At 34.7% G+C, this 22,330-nt stretch overlaps 1 protein-coding gene across 2 annotated transcripts in view; it reads right to left on the bottom strand.

Moving 5' to 3' along the window:
* Sirt6 (sirtuin 6) overlaps positions 1-21,665 on the bottom strand; it is a 54,894-nt gene extending 33,229 nt beyond the window's left edge. Inside the window, exon 1 of one of the 2 annotated variants that reach the window (XM_081734095.1) lies at positions 21,455-21,665. In XM_081734095.1, coding sequence (XP_081590221.1) covers positions 21,455-21,520 — 66 coding nt within the window. In that variant the 5' untranslated portion in view covers positions 21,521-21,665. Of the gene's footprint in view, positions 1-21,295; positions 21,375-21,454 lie in introns of those variants that run through there. The other variant, XM_081734096.1, reaches the window with a different exon arrangement.
* Between the last annotated feature and the right edge of the window lie 665 nt (positions 21,666-22,330).

The following is a 22,330-nucleotide window of genomic DNA, read 5'->3' as shown; positions in this document are numbered from 1 at the left end:
ATAGTTAACTCTTATTTATAAGAATTACCATGGAATTTAACACCTTTTACATTTCGTTATTTATACGTAATTTTGAATACACGCAAAAATATTAACTATTTCTCTACCTTCCTACTATCCTTCTAGTTTTTTTATTATTATTTATTTATTTATTTACAGATGAACTTTATACTGGTCAGTCGATGTTAAACATCACCTCTGATATTATTAAAGACTGGTGTACTTCCAACTTGCTTAGTATGAACTCTGATAAGATCAAAGACTTGGTGCTTACCTATAATAACAAAAATTCGAATGCAGAACTTAAAAAATATTCCGCTCCTTTTTGTGGGTTTTTAATTGACGACCATATCCTTAACGTGGAATCTAGAGCTAGTAAAGGAGTTGACCTAATACGTAGATTAAGATTGTGCGTAAGTTGAAAGGTACTTAAAACTGTTTATTATGCGCAAATTCACAGTCATTTAAGTTATGGCACGATACTTTGAGGTCATTAGTCCTCCATCAAAAGCCTGTTGAAAATACAAATTTATCTGTAAAATGATGCTCGGTTTCCCCAGTTGTGCACACTGTAGGTCAAGCTTCGTTAAATTAGGAATTATGACAGTTCCTGCAATTTTCATGTATCAATGTTTGCTTTATATCAAGGAAAACAATCATATTTACAATGAATTAGGATACTCTCATACTTATCAAACTAGAAACAGGAACCGTTTAGGATTATTTAGATGTGAATATAGTAAGACACAAAAGACCTTTTACTATATGTCAGTTAAATTTTATAATTTTCTTCCTATATTTTTAAGACAACTTCCATTTCCGGCTTTTTTAAAAAAGTACAGAAATTACTTATTAATAATTGTATATATACTGTTGAAGATTTTTTTGAACTCAAAATTGATAGTTAAAATAATTTCGTCTATTATATAGCAGGGTGGATTGATTTAAATCAGTCTGATTTAAATCACGATTTAAATCACTTGATTTTTTAAATAAAAATCGTTGATTTAAATCGAATTCCAAAATAAATTAATTTAAAGTGAAAATAAGTAAAATCCCGTTTCTGTTCTGCTATTTCGATTATGGAAGTTAATAATCATAATTCAATGAGACTCAAATGTGCAATAGTATGAAAACCAGTGTCATGCAGAGGATGATTAGGGAAAATCCCGTTTTGAACAGGTAACGGAGCAATCCTGCTTTCTTCTTTTCGTATCATTGGGTTTGGGTTTTAAAATCGTTAACTATTCTAACGGGGAAATCACCATCGACATTTAAGACGAAAATTCTTTTTTGTGCGTGTCTGTTTGTTTGCTCCCAGATAATAGGGCGTATTTAGAGAGGTCCTATCTCATTTTTTTTTTTTTTTTTTTTTTTTGTTAATTTTATAACTTTAGGCGAAATTTATGTATTTCATGCCGCAAGCTAAGTTCTGAGTTTTTAAAAATAGGCCCCTGCCAAATATCAGTAACTTTTGTGAAAAAAAGTGTTATTTTGATAAACGTTGCTGTACTTTTTCCTTAATGCTTAACCTTTTAAATTATATCACCTACTTTTAGGTGATAGGGTAGAATCTTCATTATTCAATTAAAAAAGAACGAATAAGGCTTTTTACTTCGTTTTCTTCAAGACAGGAGGCATTTTAGAACATGTTACATATGCTTTCACGCCTTTTTACGTTGAGGCATAGTGTGTGATGACGTCATCAATTTAAAAAGATATTTTTTGTTATGCGTATTATTATTATTAGTTGGCGGGTTACATTTTGCATTCAGAAGACTGAAATTTTGCACACACGTTCAGTGCACTTCTTAATAATTTTCAGATGTTTTCAGATCTCTGCGTGAAAACAGCGGGGTCCAGAGGGGCAAAAATGATTAAAAAAAGGATATTGTTAACAAAAAAATGCTTTTTTCGTGATTTTCCCGCCTCAGATGGAGACATATGAATGGTACCGTTTGAAAGGCTGTTCTATTGTGAAGAGAATGATGCCCGTACTATGCTCCTAGGACAAATAGGGATGTCTCAGGAAACTGTTACCTGAGATCCTGTTTATACGGGAATCTGGGGTATTTGGAGAATATTATTTTTCGAGGGCTTACTGTTGTACATACAGGATTGAAATTTTGAACATTTATTCAGTGCACCCCTCAGTATTTTTCAGATTTGTTTCAGATCTCTGCCTTAAAACAGGAGGAGGGGCCCACAGAGGTAAAAATTAAAAACAAAAAAGAATATATTTTTAACATGGTGGAGACATTTGAAGGGTACCGTTTGGAAATTTGTTTTATTCTGAAGAGAATAATGTACACGTCATGATCCTAGGATAAATAGGGATGTCTGAGGAAATTTTTATATTACATCCGAGTCATCTGGATCATTGTGGGAATGTTCTTAGCTCATTGTTAAATAGTTTCCTCACCCTTACTACTCAAGATAGAAGCTTGAAATTTTGTACACACATTTTGTACACCCCTTAGTATTTCCCAGTTGATTTTGAGATCTGTGCGTTAACACAGGGAAATCCAGAGGGGATCAAAATTAAAAAAAAGAGTAAAAAAAATGCCAATTACTCTCAAAATTACCCGCTTCAGGGATATGATAAGGAAATGTGAATGTTACCGTTTCAAAAGCTGTTCTATTCTAAAGAGAGTATGTACCATGATCCTAGGATAAATAGGGATGGTGCTGTATCTGCTTGACTGAAAGTCTATAATTTACCTTTAAAAAGAGCCATAATTTAAAAGGGTTAAAAAACATTGTTTGGATTGATATATGTTAACGATTGGGGATAATTCAGAATTCAACCCCAATACTTTCACTTAAATGGCATAATTAGCATTTAATACTAATTCCTAATGCTTTTTCTTCAGTTCGTGACTTGTATTATACGAGGAGAAAGATTTGATTTAAATCAAAAAAATCGATTTAAATAAAAAAAATCAACAAAAATGATTTTTAAAAAAAAAATCAACAAAAATGATTTTTTTAAAAAAAATCATGATTTTTTTCCACCCTGTTATATAGTGATCTTTGTTTATATTATGGTATATTATGGTTTGTTATATATGTAACCCTAAAATTTTCAACCTCTAACTATTCCTGAGGATTGTAATACATCTGATGTTCTCAGATGTTTCTGCAATAAAATGCATTATTATTATTATTATTACTTTGACATTATTCTTCATTGCTTCGTATCTTTCTAATGAAAAAAGAAGACTGATAACTTATTTCTCTGCAATGAAATATTTGAATCTAATTAAACATTGAATCATTTGTTCAACGTATTGCCTTCTGAAATAAATAATGTAACAGCATTTCATTGGTCATAGCTCTGCAAATTATATATATACTTCTAACAATTGTTATACAACAAATTTCAGTTTATTAATAATTTCCAGGATTTTCACTATTCATCTCCTTTCCATAACTTTTCCAGGGCGTTTCCACGACACACTCTTATTTCCAGGTTTTCCAGAACGCGTGTGGGAACCCTGCATATTATGTACAGCAATATGGAAAGGCGTTGGATTATGTTGGTAAATATCAATACACCTTCATGCCTAGCCAATACTACTGCACACACTACTGAAAGAAAATACTAACACAGTTTGCGTTATAAGAAACTAGAGCATGGCAAGGTTCATCAGCTAAGCTTCCTTGGAGAAGACTACGCACATAGGAAACAAAGAAAAAAAGAATGGACATGTAAGGATAGGAAAAAACAAATAAAAAAAATAATAGTGAGGATTAGTGACTAGTCCCTCAGTAAAAAAATTCATTAAGCATATTGCTAATATGTAGCAATTTAGCAATTGGCCTGTATTTGTAATAATTCAATCACTGAAAAATATAGGAAATAAAGGACAAGATAAAAAAAAATAGAATATATATAAGACAAATATACATAAATTTCCAAAATATACGAAAAAATAGGAAAACTGTGAGCCCTGCTATCAGGGTGGATTGATTTAAATCAGTCTGATTTAAATCACTTTATTTAAAAAAAAAAATAAAAATCGGTGATTTAAATTGAATTCCGAAATAAATTAATTTAAAGTGAAAATAAGTAAAATCCCGTTTCTGTTCTGTTATTTCGATTATGGACGTTAATAATCATAATACAATGAGACTCAAATGTACAGTATAGTATAAAAACAAGTGTCATGCAGAGGATGATTAGAGAAAATCCCGTTTTGGACAGGTAACGGAGCAATCCTGCTTTCTTCTTTTCGTAACATTGGGTTTGGGTTTTAAAATCGTTAACTATTCCAACGGGGAAATCACCATCGACATTTAAGACGAAAATTATTTTTTGTGCGTGTCTGTTTGTTTGTTCCCAGATAATAGGGCGTATTTAGAGGGGTCCTATCCCCTCTCTCTGTCTTTTTTTTTTTATGTATTGCATGCCGCAAGCTAGTTCTGTGTTTTTAAAAATAGGCCCCTGCCAAATATCAGTAACTTTTGTGAAAAAAAGTGTCATTTTGATAAACGTTGCTGTACTTTTTCCTTAATGCTTAACCTTTTAAATTATATCACCTACTTTTAGGTGATAGGGTAGAATCTTCATTATTCGATTAAAAAAGTACCAATAAGGCTTTTACTTCGTTTTCTTCAAGACTGGAGGCATTTTAGAACACGTTACATATGCTTTCACGTCTTTCTGCGTTGAGGTATAGTGTATGATGACGTCATCAATTTAAAAAGATATTTTTTGTTATGCGTATTATTATTATTAGTTGGCGGGTTACATTTTGCATTCAGAAGACTGAAATTTTGCACACACGTTCAGTGCACTTCTTAATAATTTTCAGATGTTTTCAGATCTCTGCGTGAAAACAGCGGGGTCCAGAGGGGCAAAAATGATTAAAAAAAGGATATTGTTAACAAAAAAATGCTTTTTTCGTGATTTTCGCGCCTCAGATGGAGACATATGAATGGTACCGTTTGAAAGGCTGTTCTATTGTGAAGAGAATGATGCTCGTACTATGCTCCTAGGACAAATAGGGATGTCTCAGGAAACTGTTACCTGAGATCCTGTTTTATACGGGAATCTGGGGTATTTGGAGAATATTTTTCGCGGGCTTACTTTTGCACCTACAAGATTAAAATTTTGCACATTTACTCAATGCACCCCTCAGTATTTTTCAGATTTGTTTCAGTTCTCTGCCTTAAAACAGGGGGAGAGGTACACAAAGGTAAAAAATTAAAAAAAAGATATTTTTAACTGGAAATTCCTTTTTTCGTTATTTACCCGCCCCAGATACATGATGAAGACATTTGAAGGGTACCGTCTGAAAATTTGTTTTATTCTGAAGAGAATAATGTACAAATCATGATCCTAGGATAAATAGGGATATCTGAGGAAATTTTTATATTATATCCGGGTCATCTGGGGCATTGTGGGAATGTTCCTAGCTCATTGTTAAATAGTTTCCTCACCCTTATACACTCAAGATAGAAGCGTGAAACTTTGTACACACATTTAGTACACCCCTTAGTATTTCCCAGTTGATTTTGAGATCTGTGCATTAACACAGGGGAATCCAGAGGGCATCAAAATTTTTTAAAAGAAAAGTAAAAAAAAAAAAAAAAAAAAAAAAACGATTACTCTCAAAATTTCCCGCTTCAGGGACATGATAGGGAAATGTGAGTGTTACAGTTTCAAAAGCTGTTCTATTCTAAAGAGAGTGATGTATGTACCACGATCCTAGGATAAATAGGGATGATGCTGTAGCTGCTTGATTGGAAGTCTATAATTTACCTTTAAAAAGAGCCATAATTTAAAAGGGTTAAGAAACATTGTTTGAGATTGATATAGGTTAACGATTGGGAATAATTCAAAATTCAACCCCAATACTTTCACTTTTTAATATTAATTCCTAATGCTTTTTCTTCAGTTCGCGACTTGTATTATACGAGGAGAAAGATTTGATTTAAATAAAAAAAATCAACAAAAATTAATTTTAAAAAAATCATGATTTTTTTTTTCATCCCGCCTGCTATACGTACGTGCTAACTGAAGTTCATGGGCTATAAATTGCAATTCCATACGAGAATAAGAGTAATGATCAAAAATGATCAAAATGAGATAAATTCATATCTGGGATTAACTGAGTGATTACAACAGTATATCCCAGATTAAAAGAAAGTGTGAAAATTAAAAATGTAAAGGGAAAGTTAGTTTTAAAAAGAAAGAACTTTTCTTTTGCCTCTGTTGGAAAATTGGTGTATTTTGCACTTATACTCTTTTCGCAGCTCTTCAAATAAACAACAGGCAGGCTTCTCTTTAAATTGGCGGAGCTTCTTCGTAGCTAAGCGGTTAGTGTACGCCCTTTTGGCGTAGGAGACCCGGGTTCGATTCCAGGCGGCAGCTCATGTGTTTCGGATTCCACGTTAATCAGTAGGTCCACGTCTCGTATAAACTCAAAATCAACTCAACACAACTCAACTTTAAATTGGCGATTGTTATCCACGAAGCTAATTTACAATTTGCAATCCTATCTATGGTTAACACTAGTACTGATGTACACAATCAAAGAAAGAAAATAAAATACGTGGAGAGGAGTAAATTCACACCTCTGACTTAAATAACGTTTTTAAACAAAATTAGAAAAGTACTTACTTAATTGTATCCCTAGAAGCAAAGAAGACTTTCCGAGGAATAAAGAAGCTTAATAGAGGTTATGCAAAATAAGTTCTTCACATGCTTGTATTATCAATATAATACCACTCGAAAATACTATAACGTATTGCTGGAAGTGACGTTCATTTTTTAATAAATTAAATTTTTATTTGGGGGCTAAACAGATTATATTCTTGCCCGTTAAATTAAATTATCTGTAAGTGCACTTACACATCTAACACTTATAGTAAATAAATTTATTTCTATTCTAGATGTTTGCGAATATTCTACTTCGTAAAAATCTTGATGTATCTTCAGCCTTATACACAAAACAGTATGTAATATTTATGTATGGCCGAAGCGAGGATCATTGTTGCCTGATCATATTACCAGACTTATAGTGAATTTTCTCTCACTAGTGGAAGAAACTTATAAACGCTAATTTCAGAGTACAGAAATATGAAACCAATATTATTGTAAATAGTTATTAATGTATATGGGATACAGCAAAGTAATAAAGTTATATGGTACAAGAGTACCAGTTCAATTTTAGTTAATAGGATTGGTGATGATGGTATCCCAACTCTTCTAAAAATTTACTTTTTCAGTATTTAGTTTTGAACTTTTCGTTGTGATATAATAAACCTCAGAAAGGGTTTATTATTTTTTTTTTTATTATTTTTATCTTTAAGGTTATTCAGAACGTCCAAACAGTTTGTGTCTAAAACGATAGATGGCGCCACCGTCACCAATGTTAACATATACAACTAATAAAATTAAAACAATCAAATATAAAATAAACAGTTCAAAAATTAAGCAAAAACGGATATAATCTGGTTAATGGACGTTACAAAATCTAGGGAATGGTACGTGTCGATTTCAGATATTGTTATTAGTTTCATTGTTAGAGGCCACCATTGTTAAGTAAACAATCAACTTTATCTGCCGTACTTTCGACCAGAAACTGACCAAACTTTGCACACCCATTTAAGATTGAAATATCTAGGGAATGGTACGTGTGGATTCCACATATTGTTGTTAGTTTCATTGTTAGAGGCCACCATTGTTAAATAAACAATCAACTTTATCTGCCACACTTTCTACCACAAACTGACCAAACTTGGCATACCCATCGGATTACAACTGAGATATCTACTGAATGGTACCAGTCGATTTCACATATTGTTGTTAGTTTCATTGTTCGAGGCCGCCATTGTTAAATAAACAATCGTTGGATTTCTCCATTGTTAGATAAACAATCAACTTTATCTGCCATACTTTCTATCACAAACTAATTAAGCTTGGCACACTCATTTACGATTGAGATATCAATGGAATGGTACGTGTCGATTTCACCTATTGTTGTTACTTTCATTGTTAGAGGCCGCCATTGTTAAATGAACAATCAACTTTATCTGCCATACTTCCTACCAGAAACTGGCCAAACCTTGCACACACATTTAAGATTAAAATATCTAGGGAAAGATATGTGTCGTTTTCTCATATTGTTGTTAGTTTCATTGTTGAAGATCACCATTGTTAAATAAACATTCGTTGGATTTCTCTATTGTTAAATAAACGATTAACTTTATCTGTCATAATTTCTACCACAAACTAAGCAAACTTTTCACACTTATGAACTATTGAGATATCTATGGAATGGTATGTGTCGATTTCACGTATTGTTGTTCTTTCATTGTTGAAGGCCACCATTGTTAAATAAACAATCTTTGGATTTCTAAATTGTTACATAAACAATCAACTTTATCTTACACTCTTTCTACCAAAAACTAATCAAATTTGGCGCACTCATTTACCATTGAGATATCTATGAAACGGTACGTGTCGATTTCACTTATTTTTGTTAGTTTCATTGTTAGAGGCCACCATTGTTAAATAAAAAATCAACTTTATGTGCCACACTTTTTAACAGAAACTGACCAAACTTTGCACACCCATTTAAGATTGAAATATCTAGGGAATGGTATGTGTCGATTTCACATATTGTTGTTAGTTTCATTGTTGAAGGCCACCATTGTTAAAGGAACAATCAAGTTTTTCTGCCACACTTTCTACAACAACCAAAACAAAATTTGCAGACTCATTTAAGATTAAGATATCCATGGAACGATATGGGTCGATTTCACATATTGCTGATAGTTTCATTGTTAGAGGCCACCATTGTTAAATAAACAATCAACTTTAACGGCCATACGTTCTACCACAAACTGACCAAACTTTGCACACCCATTTAAAGTTGAAATATCTAGGGAATGCTATGTGTCGATTTCACATATTGTTGTTAGTTTCATTATTGAAGGCCACCATTGTTATATAAACAATGGTTGGATTTCTCCATTATTAAATATACAATCAACTTTATCTGTAATATTTTCTACCACAAACTAACCAAACTTGGCACACTCATTTACGATTGAGATATCTATGGAATGGTGCGTGTTGATTTCACTTATTGTTGTTACTTTCATTGTTAGAGGCCACCATTGTTAAATGAACAATCAACTTTATCTGCCATACTTTCTACCACAAACTGGCCAAACTTGGCACACCCATTTAAGATTGAAATATCTAGGCAATGGTACGTGTGGATTCCACATATTGTTGTTAGTTTCATTGTTGAAGACCACCATTGTTAAATACACAATCTTTGGATTTCTCCATTATTAAATATACAGTCAACTTTATCTGTCATATTTTCTGCCACAAACTAACCAAACTTGGCACACTCATTTACGATTGAGATATCTAGGAAATAGTACGTGTTGATTCCACATATTGTTGTTAGTTTCATTGTTGAAGGCCACCATCGTTAAACAAAGAATCAACTTTATCTGCCGTACTTTCTACCAGAAAGTGAAGAAACTTTGCACACCCATTTAAGATTGAGATATTTAGGGAATGGTACGTGTGGATTCCACATAGTGTTGTTAGTTTCATTGTTGAAGGCCACCATTGTTAAATATACAATCAACTTTATCTGCTATACTTTCTACCACCAACTGACCAAACTTGGCATTCCCATCGGATTACAACTGAGATATCTAGGCAATGGTACCTGCCGATTTCACATATTGTTGTTAGTTTCATTGTTCGAGGCCGCCATTGTTAAATAAACAATCGTTGGATTTCTCCATTGTTAGATAAACAGTCAACTTTATCTGCCATACTTTCTATCACAAACTAATTAAGCTTGGCACACTCATTTACGATTGAGATATCAATGGAATGGTACGTGTCGATTTCACCTATTGTTGTTACTTTCATTGTTAGAGGCCGCCATTGTTAAATGAACAATCAACTTTATCTGCCATACTTCCTACCAGAAACTGGCCAAACCTTGCACACACATTTAAGATTAAAATATCTAGGGAAAGATATGTGTTGTTTTCTCATATTGTTGTTAGTTTCATTGTTGAAGATCACCATTGTTAAATAAACATTCGTTGGATTTCTCTATTGTTAAATAAACGATTAACTTTATCTGTCATAATTTCTACCACAAACTAAGCAAACTTTTCACACTTATGAACGATTGAGATATCTATGGAATGGTATGTGTCGATTTCACATATTGTTGTTCTTTCATTGTTGAAGGCCACCATTGTTAAATAAACAATCTTTGGATTTCTAAATTGTTACATAAACAATCAACTTTATCTTACACTCTTTCTACCAAAAACTAATCAAATTTGGCGCACTCATTTACCATTGAGATATCTATGAAACGGTACGTGTCGATTTCACTTATTTTTGTTAGTTTCATTGTTAGAGGCCACCATTGTTAAATAAAAAATCAACTTTATGTGCCACACTTTTTAACAGAAACTGACCAAACTTTGCACACCCATTTAAGATTGAAGTATCTAGGGAGTGGTATGTGTCGATTTCACTTATTGTTGTTACTTTCATTGTTAGAGGCGGCCACCATTGTTAAATGAACAATCAACTTTATCTGCCATACTTCCTACCAGAAACTGGCCAAACCTTGCACACACATTTAAGATTAAAATATCTAGGGAAAGATATGTGTTGTTTTCTCATATTGTTGTTAGTTTCATTGTTGAAGATCACCATTGTTAAATAAACATTCGTTGGATTTCTCTATTGTTAAATAAACGATTAACTTTATCTGTCATAATTTCTACCACAAACTAAGCAAACTTTTCACACTTATGAACGATTGAGATATCTATGGAATGGTATGTGTCGATTTCACATATTGTTGTTAGTTTCATTGTTGAAGGCCACCATTGTTAAAGAAACAATCAAGTTTTTCTGCCATACGTTCTACCACAAACTGACCAAACTTTGCACACCCATTTAAAGTTGAAATATCTAGGGAATGATATGTGTCGATTTCACATATTGTTGTTAGTTTCATTGTTCGAGGCCGCCATTGTTAAATAAACAATGGTTGGATTTCTCCATTATTAAATATACAGTCAACTTTATCTGTAATATTTTCTACCACAAACTAACCAAACTTGGCACACTCATTTACGATTGAGATATCTATGGAATGGTGCGTGTTGATTTCACTTATTGTTGTTACTTTCATTGTTAGAGGCGGCCACCATTGTTAAATGAACAATCAACTTTATCTGCCGTACTTTCTACCACAAACTGGCCAAACTTGGCACACCCATTTAAGATTGAAATATCTAGGCAATGGTACGTGTGGATTCCACATATTGTTGTTAGTTTCATTGTTGAAGACCACCATTGTTAAATATACAATCAACTTTATCTGCCACACTTTCTACCAGAAACTAACGAAACTTTGCTTACCTATTTACGATTGAAATGTCTATGGAATGGTACATGCCGATTATCAAGGGCTAACAAGCCCTAGCCAAATTGTGTGTAATACGTCATTATGCTTGGGATCAAACGATAATTATTCGTGATCAAACGAGCTGGCCAAATTCCGATTGAATTTGTTTTCATGGTGGCTGTGGTGGAGGGGCTAACAAGTCATCGGTAAATGTTATTGTTCGGAAAATGGAATAGTGCAAAAAAATAAACATATTTCATTCAGAACTTTGTTGTGCCTGCTTTGTAACCAGTGTGAATTAGTTGTGTGCCGCCAATTTCTTTTCATTCTTTTTTTTTTTTTTTTTTTTTTTGTCTCAGGTGGAGCGGGATGGCCCCCTACAGCGTTCCTAGAATTACACTCTAAAAGCCCACAGTGTTCCTAGAGCTGCACTCTAAAATCCCCTCCCATATAACTGACCTTTGTTTCACAGCAGACACCTCACATTTGAACTCTGTTGAGATTCTAAGTTTGTCGGTTGTACGCACAAATTGAGAGTATAAACATGTATTAGGGAATGAGAAGTTCTCGAAATAAATTTGCAAGCTGAATATTTTTTCGCGACATAAGTGAAAAGTAATTGTATATCCTTGAATAGTACCCTGGAGAGTAAGAAAACTCTAAGCAAAATAATCATTGAATAAATAGCAACGTAATCACAGTAATGTACATATGGCATGTTGTATTTCTACCAGATTGTCAGAGCACTAATTCTCTCATTTTTTGATGTGAGCGGTCTCGCTATCGAATTTCCAGAAGAACATTAAAAGATGTATTTAGGTCTATTCCATTTTAAACAAACGAAATACGTTGCGTAAAAGAACTTTCCATGTTAAAATATTTGATGGGTAGAGTAGTTTGTGTGGGATTTGATTGTTATTGCATGTATCTATTGCATGCTGATTGGGTAGCTGGGAAGGCAGCCAAGATATTCATTCTGACGGTTGCAAGCCCGTGAAAATACAGAGCAACAGTTACTCCAAGGGAGTAGATAATAGATTAAAAAAAAACTACCGTGAGGGAGAGAGCCGAAAAGAGTTTATAGTATGAAATTTTGTCCGCAACTAGGGAAGTTCCGCCAGGAACGCAGGATCACCTGTATATGGCTCTCATTGTTGAGACACTAAAATTTTTCAATTGATCTTATACGGAAGATAAACATTAATAAACTATTTTTATTTATTTACTTATTCCTCGGGGGATAGTCTATCTCAGAAGATTACGATTAGCATAATTCTATGTTTCAGGGGTGCGCTTCCAATCCACCTCCCAGAGGCGGTTTTTGGGTGGGCGAACCGGACCTTGTCCTTAGATCCACACATTAATTAAAGTATATGTAACACACATGTACGTATGTGTGTGTGTGTGCGTATGATATGTGTATATGTATGTATGCTAAATGTAAAATATTTTTGAACCAATGTTTCCAATCCAAATAATAGAGCCCCACTTTTCCAACTCGCCAAAAACAAATTCCGCCTGTGTCACCTTCTACACATCAGCGGCTATGCCCATAGTATATTCTATGATAACAATTGACTGAATGTGCTTTTCAAGTTTCTAGCTCATTTTCTTGGAAAGATAATGCGTAAGACTCTCTTAGTGTTGCAACGAGACGAGACAGGACTCTTTGAAACGAGACACGATACAATACGAAACGTTTCGTAAAACGTCTTGTCTCGTGTCTCGAAAAATACAAACACAGTTTCTGAATTTGCTTAAAAATTTATTAACTCGGAATAAATTATTTGCCTTCGAAATGTATACCATCTTTTATTATTTCAAATGATCCAAATGATTCAACGTTTCAAACCCTACAAAGAACAGGGAATACCTAAAGCACTTTTTAAAAATGATTCTTACAAACAGCTTTCACTTCCATTTTTCAATCGATTCAAGTTTAATTATTTTGTGATAGTGCTCCAGATTCAAATACAATGTAAAGCGTTCATTGAGATCAGTGTTTCAGAAGATTTTATTCCGAGGGCTGGTGGAGATATCTACGTATAAAAATCCTTTAATAGAAGTACAAGTATGCGTAGAAGTGGCAATTTTATCAGTAACTAACTACTGTTTCATGGTCTTTCTCGTTCCGAACCAAGACAGAAACGTGTCAGCCTTTCTCGACACTGAGTTTCGAAAAAGATTCTGATTTGACAATAAAATTTATCTTTTTTATCCTTTTATGCTGTTATTCGAAGATAAACCATTTTTTTAAATGGGAAAGTTACATAGGCCTCCTTATGTGTTGAAGTGGCGCCAGGGGTTCTGAAAAAAGGATATCAGAATAAATGGGGAAATCTTGCCTTTCGTCTGTACTGACGGTATTGACAAATGTTCCTATCGAAGTAATTACGGGTTCAGTCGAAACTAAGCAGTCGTTGCTGGAGGATTGCAGTCGTGTTTTGTGTTGTGCTCTGTTAACCAAACTAGGTTAAAAGTTATAATTTTAACCACTTGGTTTAACAGCTCTTTTGTGGGCCTCAGCCTTTCTGGTGTTACCACGAGACGAGACAGAACCATTCGATACGAGACGAGACGGACACATCTTTTCTAGACGAGACGACACAGCCAGAAGTCTCGTCTTGTCTCGTTTCGTCTTGTGGCAACACTAGACTCTCTAGATATATCAGTGCAAGGTATGACAACGTTCCTCGCGGAGCACATGTTAGCTCTCAGCCTCTTTCTTTCACTGATGTTTGTTTACGTAGTAGATGAATATATAGAGAGTAACAAAAGGATGAGATATGCAGATTCTCCTGAAACCACATTAAAATTGTAGCAGTATTTGGAGCTTGTTATAAATGGATTTACCGGGGAACTAAAATAATTCTGGGAACTGATCATACAGTATTGATATAAATAAACATGGAAACAAGTAAATACAAAGAACTGAAATCGTGAATTGTTTTCAAAATACAGAAATTTCGAAGGAATATCTGTTTAGGCGGCTTTAATTGTAAAGGAATTTTGAATAAATTTGCATCCCCTGAATTCTTATACATAAAAAACAGAAATCTTTCTTTTAGCGTACGAATGAGATGCTTTAGGAAATTAGGTTAAGATAATTAAAATGATACTGTCCTTTGCAAAATTTAAGAGGAATACCATGATCGAAAAAGCATGAGTCAAACTATAAAGGTCAGTGGTAGCTTTTGCCATTTCTTACGACCACTATACGCACCTTATTGCGAAAAATTTATTCGTATTATAAAACCGATATCATTCAATAAATGTCAAATTTAACAGATCTTGAGAGATGAAATGACAAAAATTGTCATTACCTCTGTCGCATAAGATATTCTAGCTTTGTGACCCATGTTATTATATGACTTTCACGATAAGTGACAAGGAGAATATAAATCCCAAGTTCAAAACGTAAGGAAAGAAACCGGCTGTTCGCGCTTCAAATTATGAAAAATGTACCAAAATGGTTGAAATTATGATTTTGTATTTCTTTACGAGAAAGAAGAATAAAAATAAAAATTGGAGCAATTCTAATCATGTATGTATAAGTCCACTATCTTCTTCAAGTTACTAAACTAACTTCAAGTGTTTCAACCATTTTTGACACATAACTCGAAAACTTTTTAGAGATATTAGAGGCAAGAATACGTGGTTGATAATGAGCTTTTTAATTATGTCACAATACCTTTTGAACTTTACCTTATGAGAAATGGCATATTCCAAAATTAATTCAGTACCACCCTAACCTGAATTTTATCAAATGATCAGCGAAAGTGATATGGTGTGCATCGTCCAGGGATTAATTCCCGGTGTGGCACTCAAACATTTCTGTGTTGACCAAATATCGAGAGAAAAGTTAGGAAACTAAAAGATAGCGGACTTCAATCTAGACAGCCGGCGACGTTGGGTGTGGTTGTGCTTACTACTAACATAAGCCCGCTGCAGGCTCAGATCACAAGGGACTGTTGCGCCAGGATTATCTATCTATCTATCTATATCTATATCTATATCTATCTATCTATCTATCTATCTATCTATATATATATATATATATATATATATATATATATATATATATATATACCGGTATATATTGGTGTTATTATTTTACCTTACATTCTCTCAGTGGCGTAAGTAAGGACGAATGGGCCTCCCCGCAAAAATGTTAAACGGACTCCCTCTTTCCACATTCATGAGTCACGTAAAATTTACAGAGAACAGTTTTGACTTTCCATGTTCTATCTAGTGAGTCACAACTTGCTCATATGCAAAAAAAATGCACATTATTATTATTATTATTATTATTATATTGTGCTATAGTTTTCGTCTATTCTGCTATACCAAATTCGAGAGTCTACGACATCCGACATTTTTAATGAGGTGAGGTAGTCCCACTTTTTGTTGTTTGGTTCGATGCTGGTTTCACTGTTCTTTTCCCATCTTTGAAATACATAAGCACGGCAGATCGCGAAAACTCGACAAGTCGCGTTGTTTCCGAAATGAAGCTCCCAGCCACTTAGTCACCCTGATATATCGTCGTCCTTCCCCATTCGAGTGAGATTCTTGTCGTGTTTGGCGCGCGGTTGTGTTATGCCTTGTAGCTCTTATCTCAGCCCGATGATTTCGTTCAAAAAGTAGCGAGTGGTCATAATGTTTTCGCTGGTCAGTAAAAGTTTTGTTGGCATTTAATTTACTAAATAATCGCTCAGGTGTTACCGTCTTCATAGGTAAAAATGAGATATAGTTGGAACATCACATAATTTTTAACATCTTAACATTATAAAGTTTAACTTCGAAACTGAAATGGGCCTCTTTCTGTTCTGGGCCTCTCAATGTTGCGGGCCCTGCAGGCCCTTTAGTTGTGCCACATCATTCTCTCTACTCAGAAGGATAGGGACAAATAGAAAAGTCAAAATTCATTTTGTCCATTCTTCATGCATCATACACTTCAGAAAAAAAATCATATAATACTGATATGTAAGAAAATATTAGTATTGTTTGTCTGTTTTCTGTATACAAAGAACCACTTAGGTTCTATTTATCTCATATTCTGGTAATAATCAAAAAAGAAAAGAGTTTCATGTGATAAACGTACGAAAGATAATTTGTCAACGCGATGTGAATGACGTTCTCTGCAACCTAATTCCCGTTTTTCGTACAAAACTCTATTCCTACCTGCAAAAAGAAAAGATTTATGTTACTCATCAATGGTTGAGATTTTGCCCTGCGGCTGAACAACACGGCTTGTATAAATAGACTCTGACTGACTGCAGGTGCACGAAAAAAAAAAAAAAAAAAACTGTTGGATTCCTCTCCCCGCCCACTTCAAGTGTGGATATCCTGGACACATTCAAACTGAGCGGTACGATCTTTCAGTTCTTCCCAGTAGAGGTACCAGCAGTGATTGCTAAATGAAAAAGTGAGCATCTGGTGGCGAAAAGGCGAAGTGCTCGGACAAGGGGGAGTTCACAGGAACCTTAAGCGGAAAAATGGATGAGGCTTAACTTCTGTAACACTGAACTTGCGTTAGCAAGTATTTTGTAACCAGCAAAAAATGTATATATCTTTAAAACATTTTCCATAAACTATTGTTAGTTATCATAAATGCTATGTTATTACTAGAAAAAAATCTATTTGTTTGTGATATGCAGTCTTATGGAGTATTTCTTTCTTTCTCTTTCAAATGATCTGTACCGTAAGACTCTAAGGTTAAGAGCAATAGCACACTTACTCTACAATATGGGCCCCTATTTAAGTATTTACGCCTTTGGGTTCAAGAAAATCTTTAAAATCCCTCATCTTATTTGTTCTTATTCGAGTATGTGTAAGCAAAAAGAACACAAAACGTTATAGCGTGTCTCTTGTATCCGAAATAAAAACCAAAATTACTAAAACTATTAAATACTAGTCTACAGTAAACACAACATAGTTTTATCGTGAGTATAGGTAAAAGGTTTAATAATGCCTGCAATTCCACTAGGAAAACAAAAGTGAACTTCTTCTTGCTTTGGTAGTAGCAAACACACTAATCGATTCCTGGTGGGAGAGCACAAAAATTTAATTTCATCATCATTTACCTTTCATTAATCGCCCATCTTCTTTCACGTAGAGGACAAAACGATGGGAAGTCAAACTAAAAGATTAATTTCATCTTTTCCATCGTGGACTGAGTGTAAATTTCCGAAATATTGGCACCCAGATTCTTAAGCTGCATCGAGAATTAAGTCAAAAAGGAAAAAAAAAATCCTAAAATTCTGTTGTGTTGTCTTGTTTCCCCCTACAAGTCGGTCGAATAAAAACAATACCGTATCCCTGTAAACATAATATATAAGCCAGTAAACTTTTACCACATTAAAAATCGTTTATGTACGTACCTCTATTGGGAACAATACTCAGGAAGTAACATAATATATCGTAATTGATCATTTTTCTTTTTTTGGTTGAAAACTTAACATGACTATCCTGTACGTAATCTTTTACAGTACAGTGCGCCATCAAATAATATATATATATATATATATATATAAATGCTTTAAACGACTCCCTAACACATTCTGCGGTCTTATTTTCCTGACATATGATCAAATAGATGCGTACAGATTGATTATGTGCGTGCAAACTGAAGTGCTATAAAAACTATTATTCATGCGAAAAACTCAATAACCTTTGCTAGTTTTCCTCTACAAGCAACAATTGTATCTATTCGTTATTTTGCCCGTTTAAAATACTGCTTGCGAAGATCCGATATACAGTCTCACAATACAATCGTCTTTTACCCGGAGCAGTACAGGAGCCCAAGAAAACGTAATAGTTTATTATGGTGGTTAGTGGAACACCCCCATTATTATATATACTAGTATTACCCTCAGTGAAATCATTTGACAAAAATCTTAAACACCACCATTATTTTCATCACAAGAACAGGCTTCACCATATTTTGCTACCTATACAAATCTCAGTACGTGTCTTTTTCATTATAATTATTTGTTCTCTTACTCTGATTTCTAAGTTATAGTTCTGTATTATTGGTTTATTGACATAAATAAATAAAAAAAATACGCATCAGGGCAGGCCAAAGTTGTTGGGGAGCATGAGCAAAGGGACTGTGGAAATACCACTTGTAATGGTTTTTACACTAATAACCAATACCGGAGACATAATGACGACATACCGACTTAAAAATTTTATAATCCATACTTCCATTAAAAAAAAAAAAAAAGCCTGTATGTTGGGTGGGTATACGCTAGGCTTTTAAAATAAGTCTAATGTACCTATTAAAAAATTCTAGCATTACATCACTGCTAATAACCATATTCTTATAAATATTTTGATGCAGATGAGCGGGGAGTTTAGATATGCCCCTCTGTTTTTTTATAAAAATTAGGAAAATTTACAAGAGAAATGAGGTAAGAAATGATGATTTGGAGTTCTTATGTAATGTTTAGGCGTGTAGAAACTATGTTTAATACGAGAAAAGATATGTAGGAATGGGTAATTTGCAAGACGCGGAAGTATTTGATGATTCAGCAGCATGGTAGTCGTATAGGATAGCAAATCGGTGGGTTTAATATGATATTTCCTCATTGAGTTTTACACAATTATATAAGAATAATGAAGAGAATCTTTTGAATTTTTATTTTCTATGAATTTAAGTGATAATTGAAGCTTCTATGAGACCCGGAAATTAAATCATGCAGTTTTACGTCCCACGTTTATGCCGGACGGTCATGATGAAAAATGAATGAAATGGTGGAATGAAGAAAGTGGGAGGAAACGGGAGAACCCCGAGAAAACCCACGAACACGGTGTTTGCCCACCACAAAGTCTACACGGCGCGAGCTGGTATCGAATCAGGGACCCCAAGCATCGGAAGTGAATGATCTACCACTGAGCCACCGCGCCCCCTCTATGAGAACCGGGTCAAGTCAAGTGTAATTTAAGTCTTACCAGGTAACCTAACCTACGTTAAACTAAGCAAACCTACCATAAACTAGCCTAGTATAGTCAAACCTAACATTTTTTAATGTTTTAACTGCTCTTTTGTAGGTTTGAAACTGGAGGGGCATCTCTAAACTTAGGTCGATGAGCGTATCCTAGAACATACAAATGGGAACTTTTACGCACAAAATCTATTACTCCAAAAAGAAACAGTAATGCATAAAGAGTCATTTATAAGGTGACCGTTGCCATTATAAGAAATTATATAAATAATGTAAGTGTACTGTAACATAAGCCTCGGGTTATGTTCCGATAAGCCCTGCCGCACCAAACCTATACACTAAGTGAACGAAATCTAATCTAACCTAATCTAATTTAACCTATTTATAAGTAATATTTTGTGTTCAAAAGCTGGCAAGGCTTACCGTATAAATTCCTAAGCCTATGTTACCATTCTATGTACACTCCAACACTAACATGGGCATTACTGCTGTATGGCCGGACCAATTTGAAAATCAAAGGAAGTACCAAATGTATTGCATTCAGTTCTATTTGGTTGGATTAAATTAAGTTATTTTAGAACGTGTTATGTTAGGCGTGCAGTTTCACTATACGGACCCATAGTATAAGCATTAGTAGTAGGAACGAGTTAGAAGCCCCGCAAGGGTTCGTTAGGTTCTGCTCTTGACATGAAATGGGCAAATTAAAGACTTGCCCAAATTTTCCTGTACATTTTACAATCTATGTCACAGCCTTGACATAAAAGAGCCATTTCGACACTGCCTTTCGCGCCATTATATCATAACAAGTGTACCTCTCCGCGAAATAGTTCATCCGCTTCCACATAATTCTAATATGCAATTTTTTCACGACATTTGAAGCTCTGCAAATTCAAACAGCACCGGTCCTAGAGGGAAACTTTGCAATGCTCGCTTAATTGGCATCCTTACTCTGACACGAAAAATTTCACTCGATTAATTATCAAGATGGGTCCAAATTTCTCTAACTTTAAGCAAAACTGATCCTACTTACTCTACTTTTTAAAAGCTGTCCTACTTCTAAATGTTCAGCTGGAGCGTGTATTGTAAAGTGCCCCCACCCCCATAGCCCTAACCATACCGCCTGACGTCCAAATTTTATCATCGGCTTCTGTATAGCCCGCTCCCCCCAGTTCTTTGTCACCGGAACTGTAAGAGTCACTACTACTACTACTACTGCTATTACTACTACTACTACTACTAGTAGTAGTAGTAGTACTACTACTACTACTACTAGTACTACTACTACTATTACTACTACTTCGACTACTACTACTACTTATATCGAGAACAGAACCCAACCAACCCCTGCGGGGCTTCTAACCCGTTCCTACTACCACTACTACTACTACTACTACTACTACTACTACTACTACTACTACTTATACTAAAGCCTGCTTACCACAAGATTTACATCTTAAATCTTTATAACATGTGATTCCGATTCATTATGAACTAATATGAACCGTTAGAATAACTATGATTCGTTAAAAATCACTGGGGGGAGCGGGCTATACTCAATCCATTTTTCAGTGGTAGAGCGTTCACCTCTGGTGCTAGGGGTCCCGGGTTCTATCCCAGCCCCCGCCAAGTGAACTTTGTGGTGGACAAACACCGTGTGCGTGGGTTTTCTCGGGGTTCTCCCGTTTCCTCCCACTTTCTTCATTCCACCAATTCATTCATTACTCATCTTCACCGTCTCCTTTAGCCTAACCGGCATAACCGTGGGACGTAAAACTCAAAGATTTCATTTCATTTTTTCAATCCATTTTGTCAATAAAACATGATTTTGTAGCCATAATATGATAGGCTATTCATGAGTATTTTACTTATAATAGTACATATGTTTTACCAAATGTATTTGATTATTTGTTTTTAAATTGGCTATACCCATTATCCATTACTCTATGCTAACGTAGCGTATTGAATAAATGTTGAATTGTATTTCTTATTTCTCCGTTGATTGTCGAGATCATTATGGCTCAGTTGCCAGTTGTAAACGAAAAGAAGTAAATACAATAATGAAGATTCATGACTAAAAGTACTTACTTCATCAAGTCCCAGTTTTCCCTTATTCTCATATGGAGAAAGACCATCAGCATAATTACAGGACATGTTAAAATTACACCCGTTTATAAAATGATTAACAGATGGACGTAATGTTTACATCCCAAGAAGACAACCATTGACAAATGACATGCTAGAATGCGAGTGACGCATAACAGAAGCTGTATCATGAAAAGTGGACCAGGAGCGTCATTTGATGAATTGTAAAGGGTTATTGCTCCCCCTTTTCTCTATCTATCAAAATGAAGTGAGTGAGTGACTGATCACCACTCAGGTCAAACCGTTGAAACTAGAAAATTAAATTTAGCCAGTGCAATTTGATCTGTAGGTAACGTACCCAGAGGCGTCATTTCAGACTTCGCTTGAGGGGCGCAAGAGCACCACCGACATAAGATTTTCACGTTATGTACTAGTAGTTAGTAGACAATCGATTAAAACATATGTATTTCTCCAACTTGGATCGGTAATTGCCCCCTCCTGCCCCCTAAATGACGCCCCTGGACGTACCACTAAGCAAGGATTTTTTGAAAATCGACGAGAAAGGGCGGAGGGGTTGAAGTGGAAATTATTATATAAATATCTCAATGATGTCCATATCTCGATGACTCTTGCTACTGCCTTCCGAGAAGACCCCCTGCCGTCCGAGCAGGTGAGAACACTGACCTTGAAGAAAAATTTCGTCACATAGAACTAAAGCAAGAAAAAAAATTCTCCCACGTCGGACATTGGTATCAGTTATAAAAAGAAATAACCAAACCTCAAAAGTGCCAAATATTTATTAAGATGCATATACAAATCCCCCGCTTGATCTAGCTAGTGGTTAACGTGTAAGACTTCGTTACACGTGGCCCGGGTTTA

This window comes from Thermobia domestica, chromosome 12 (assembly GCF_964235325.1).
Source record: "Thermobia domestica chromosome 12, izTheDome1.hap1.1, whole genome shotgun sequence".
In the NCBI taxonomy this organism is placed as follows: Eukaryota; Metazoa; Arthropoda; class Insecta; order Zygentoma; family Lepismatidae; genus Thermobia; species Thermobia domestica.
This window is presented reverse-complemented; position numbering and strand designations above follow the sequence as displayed.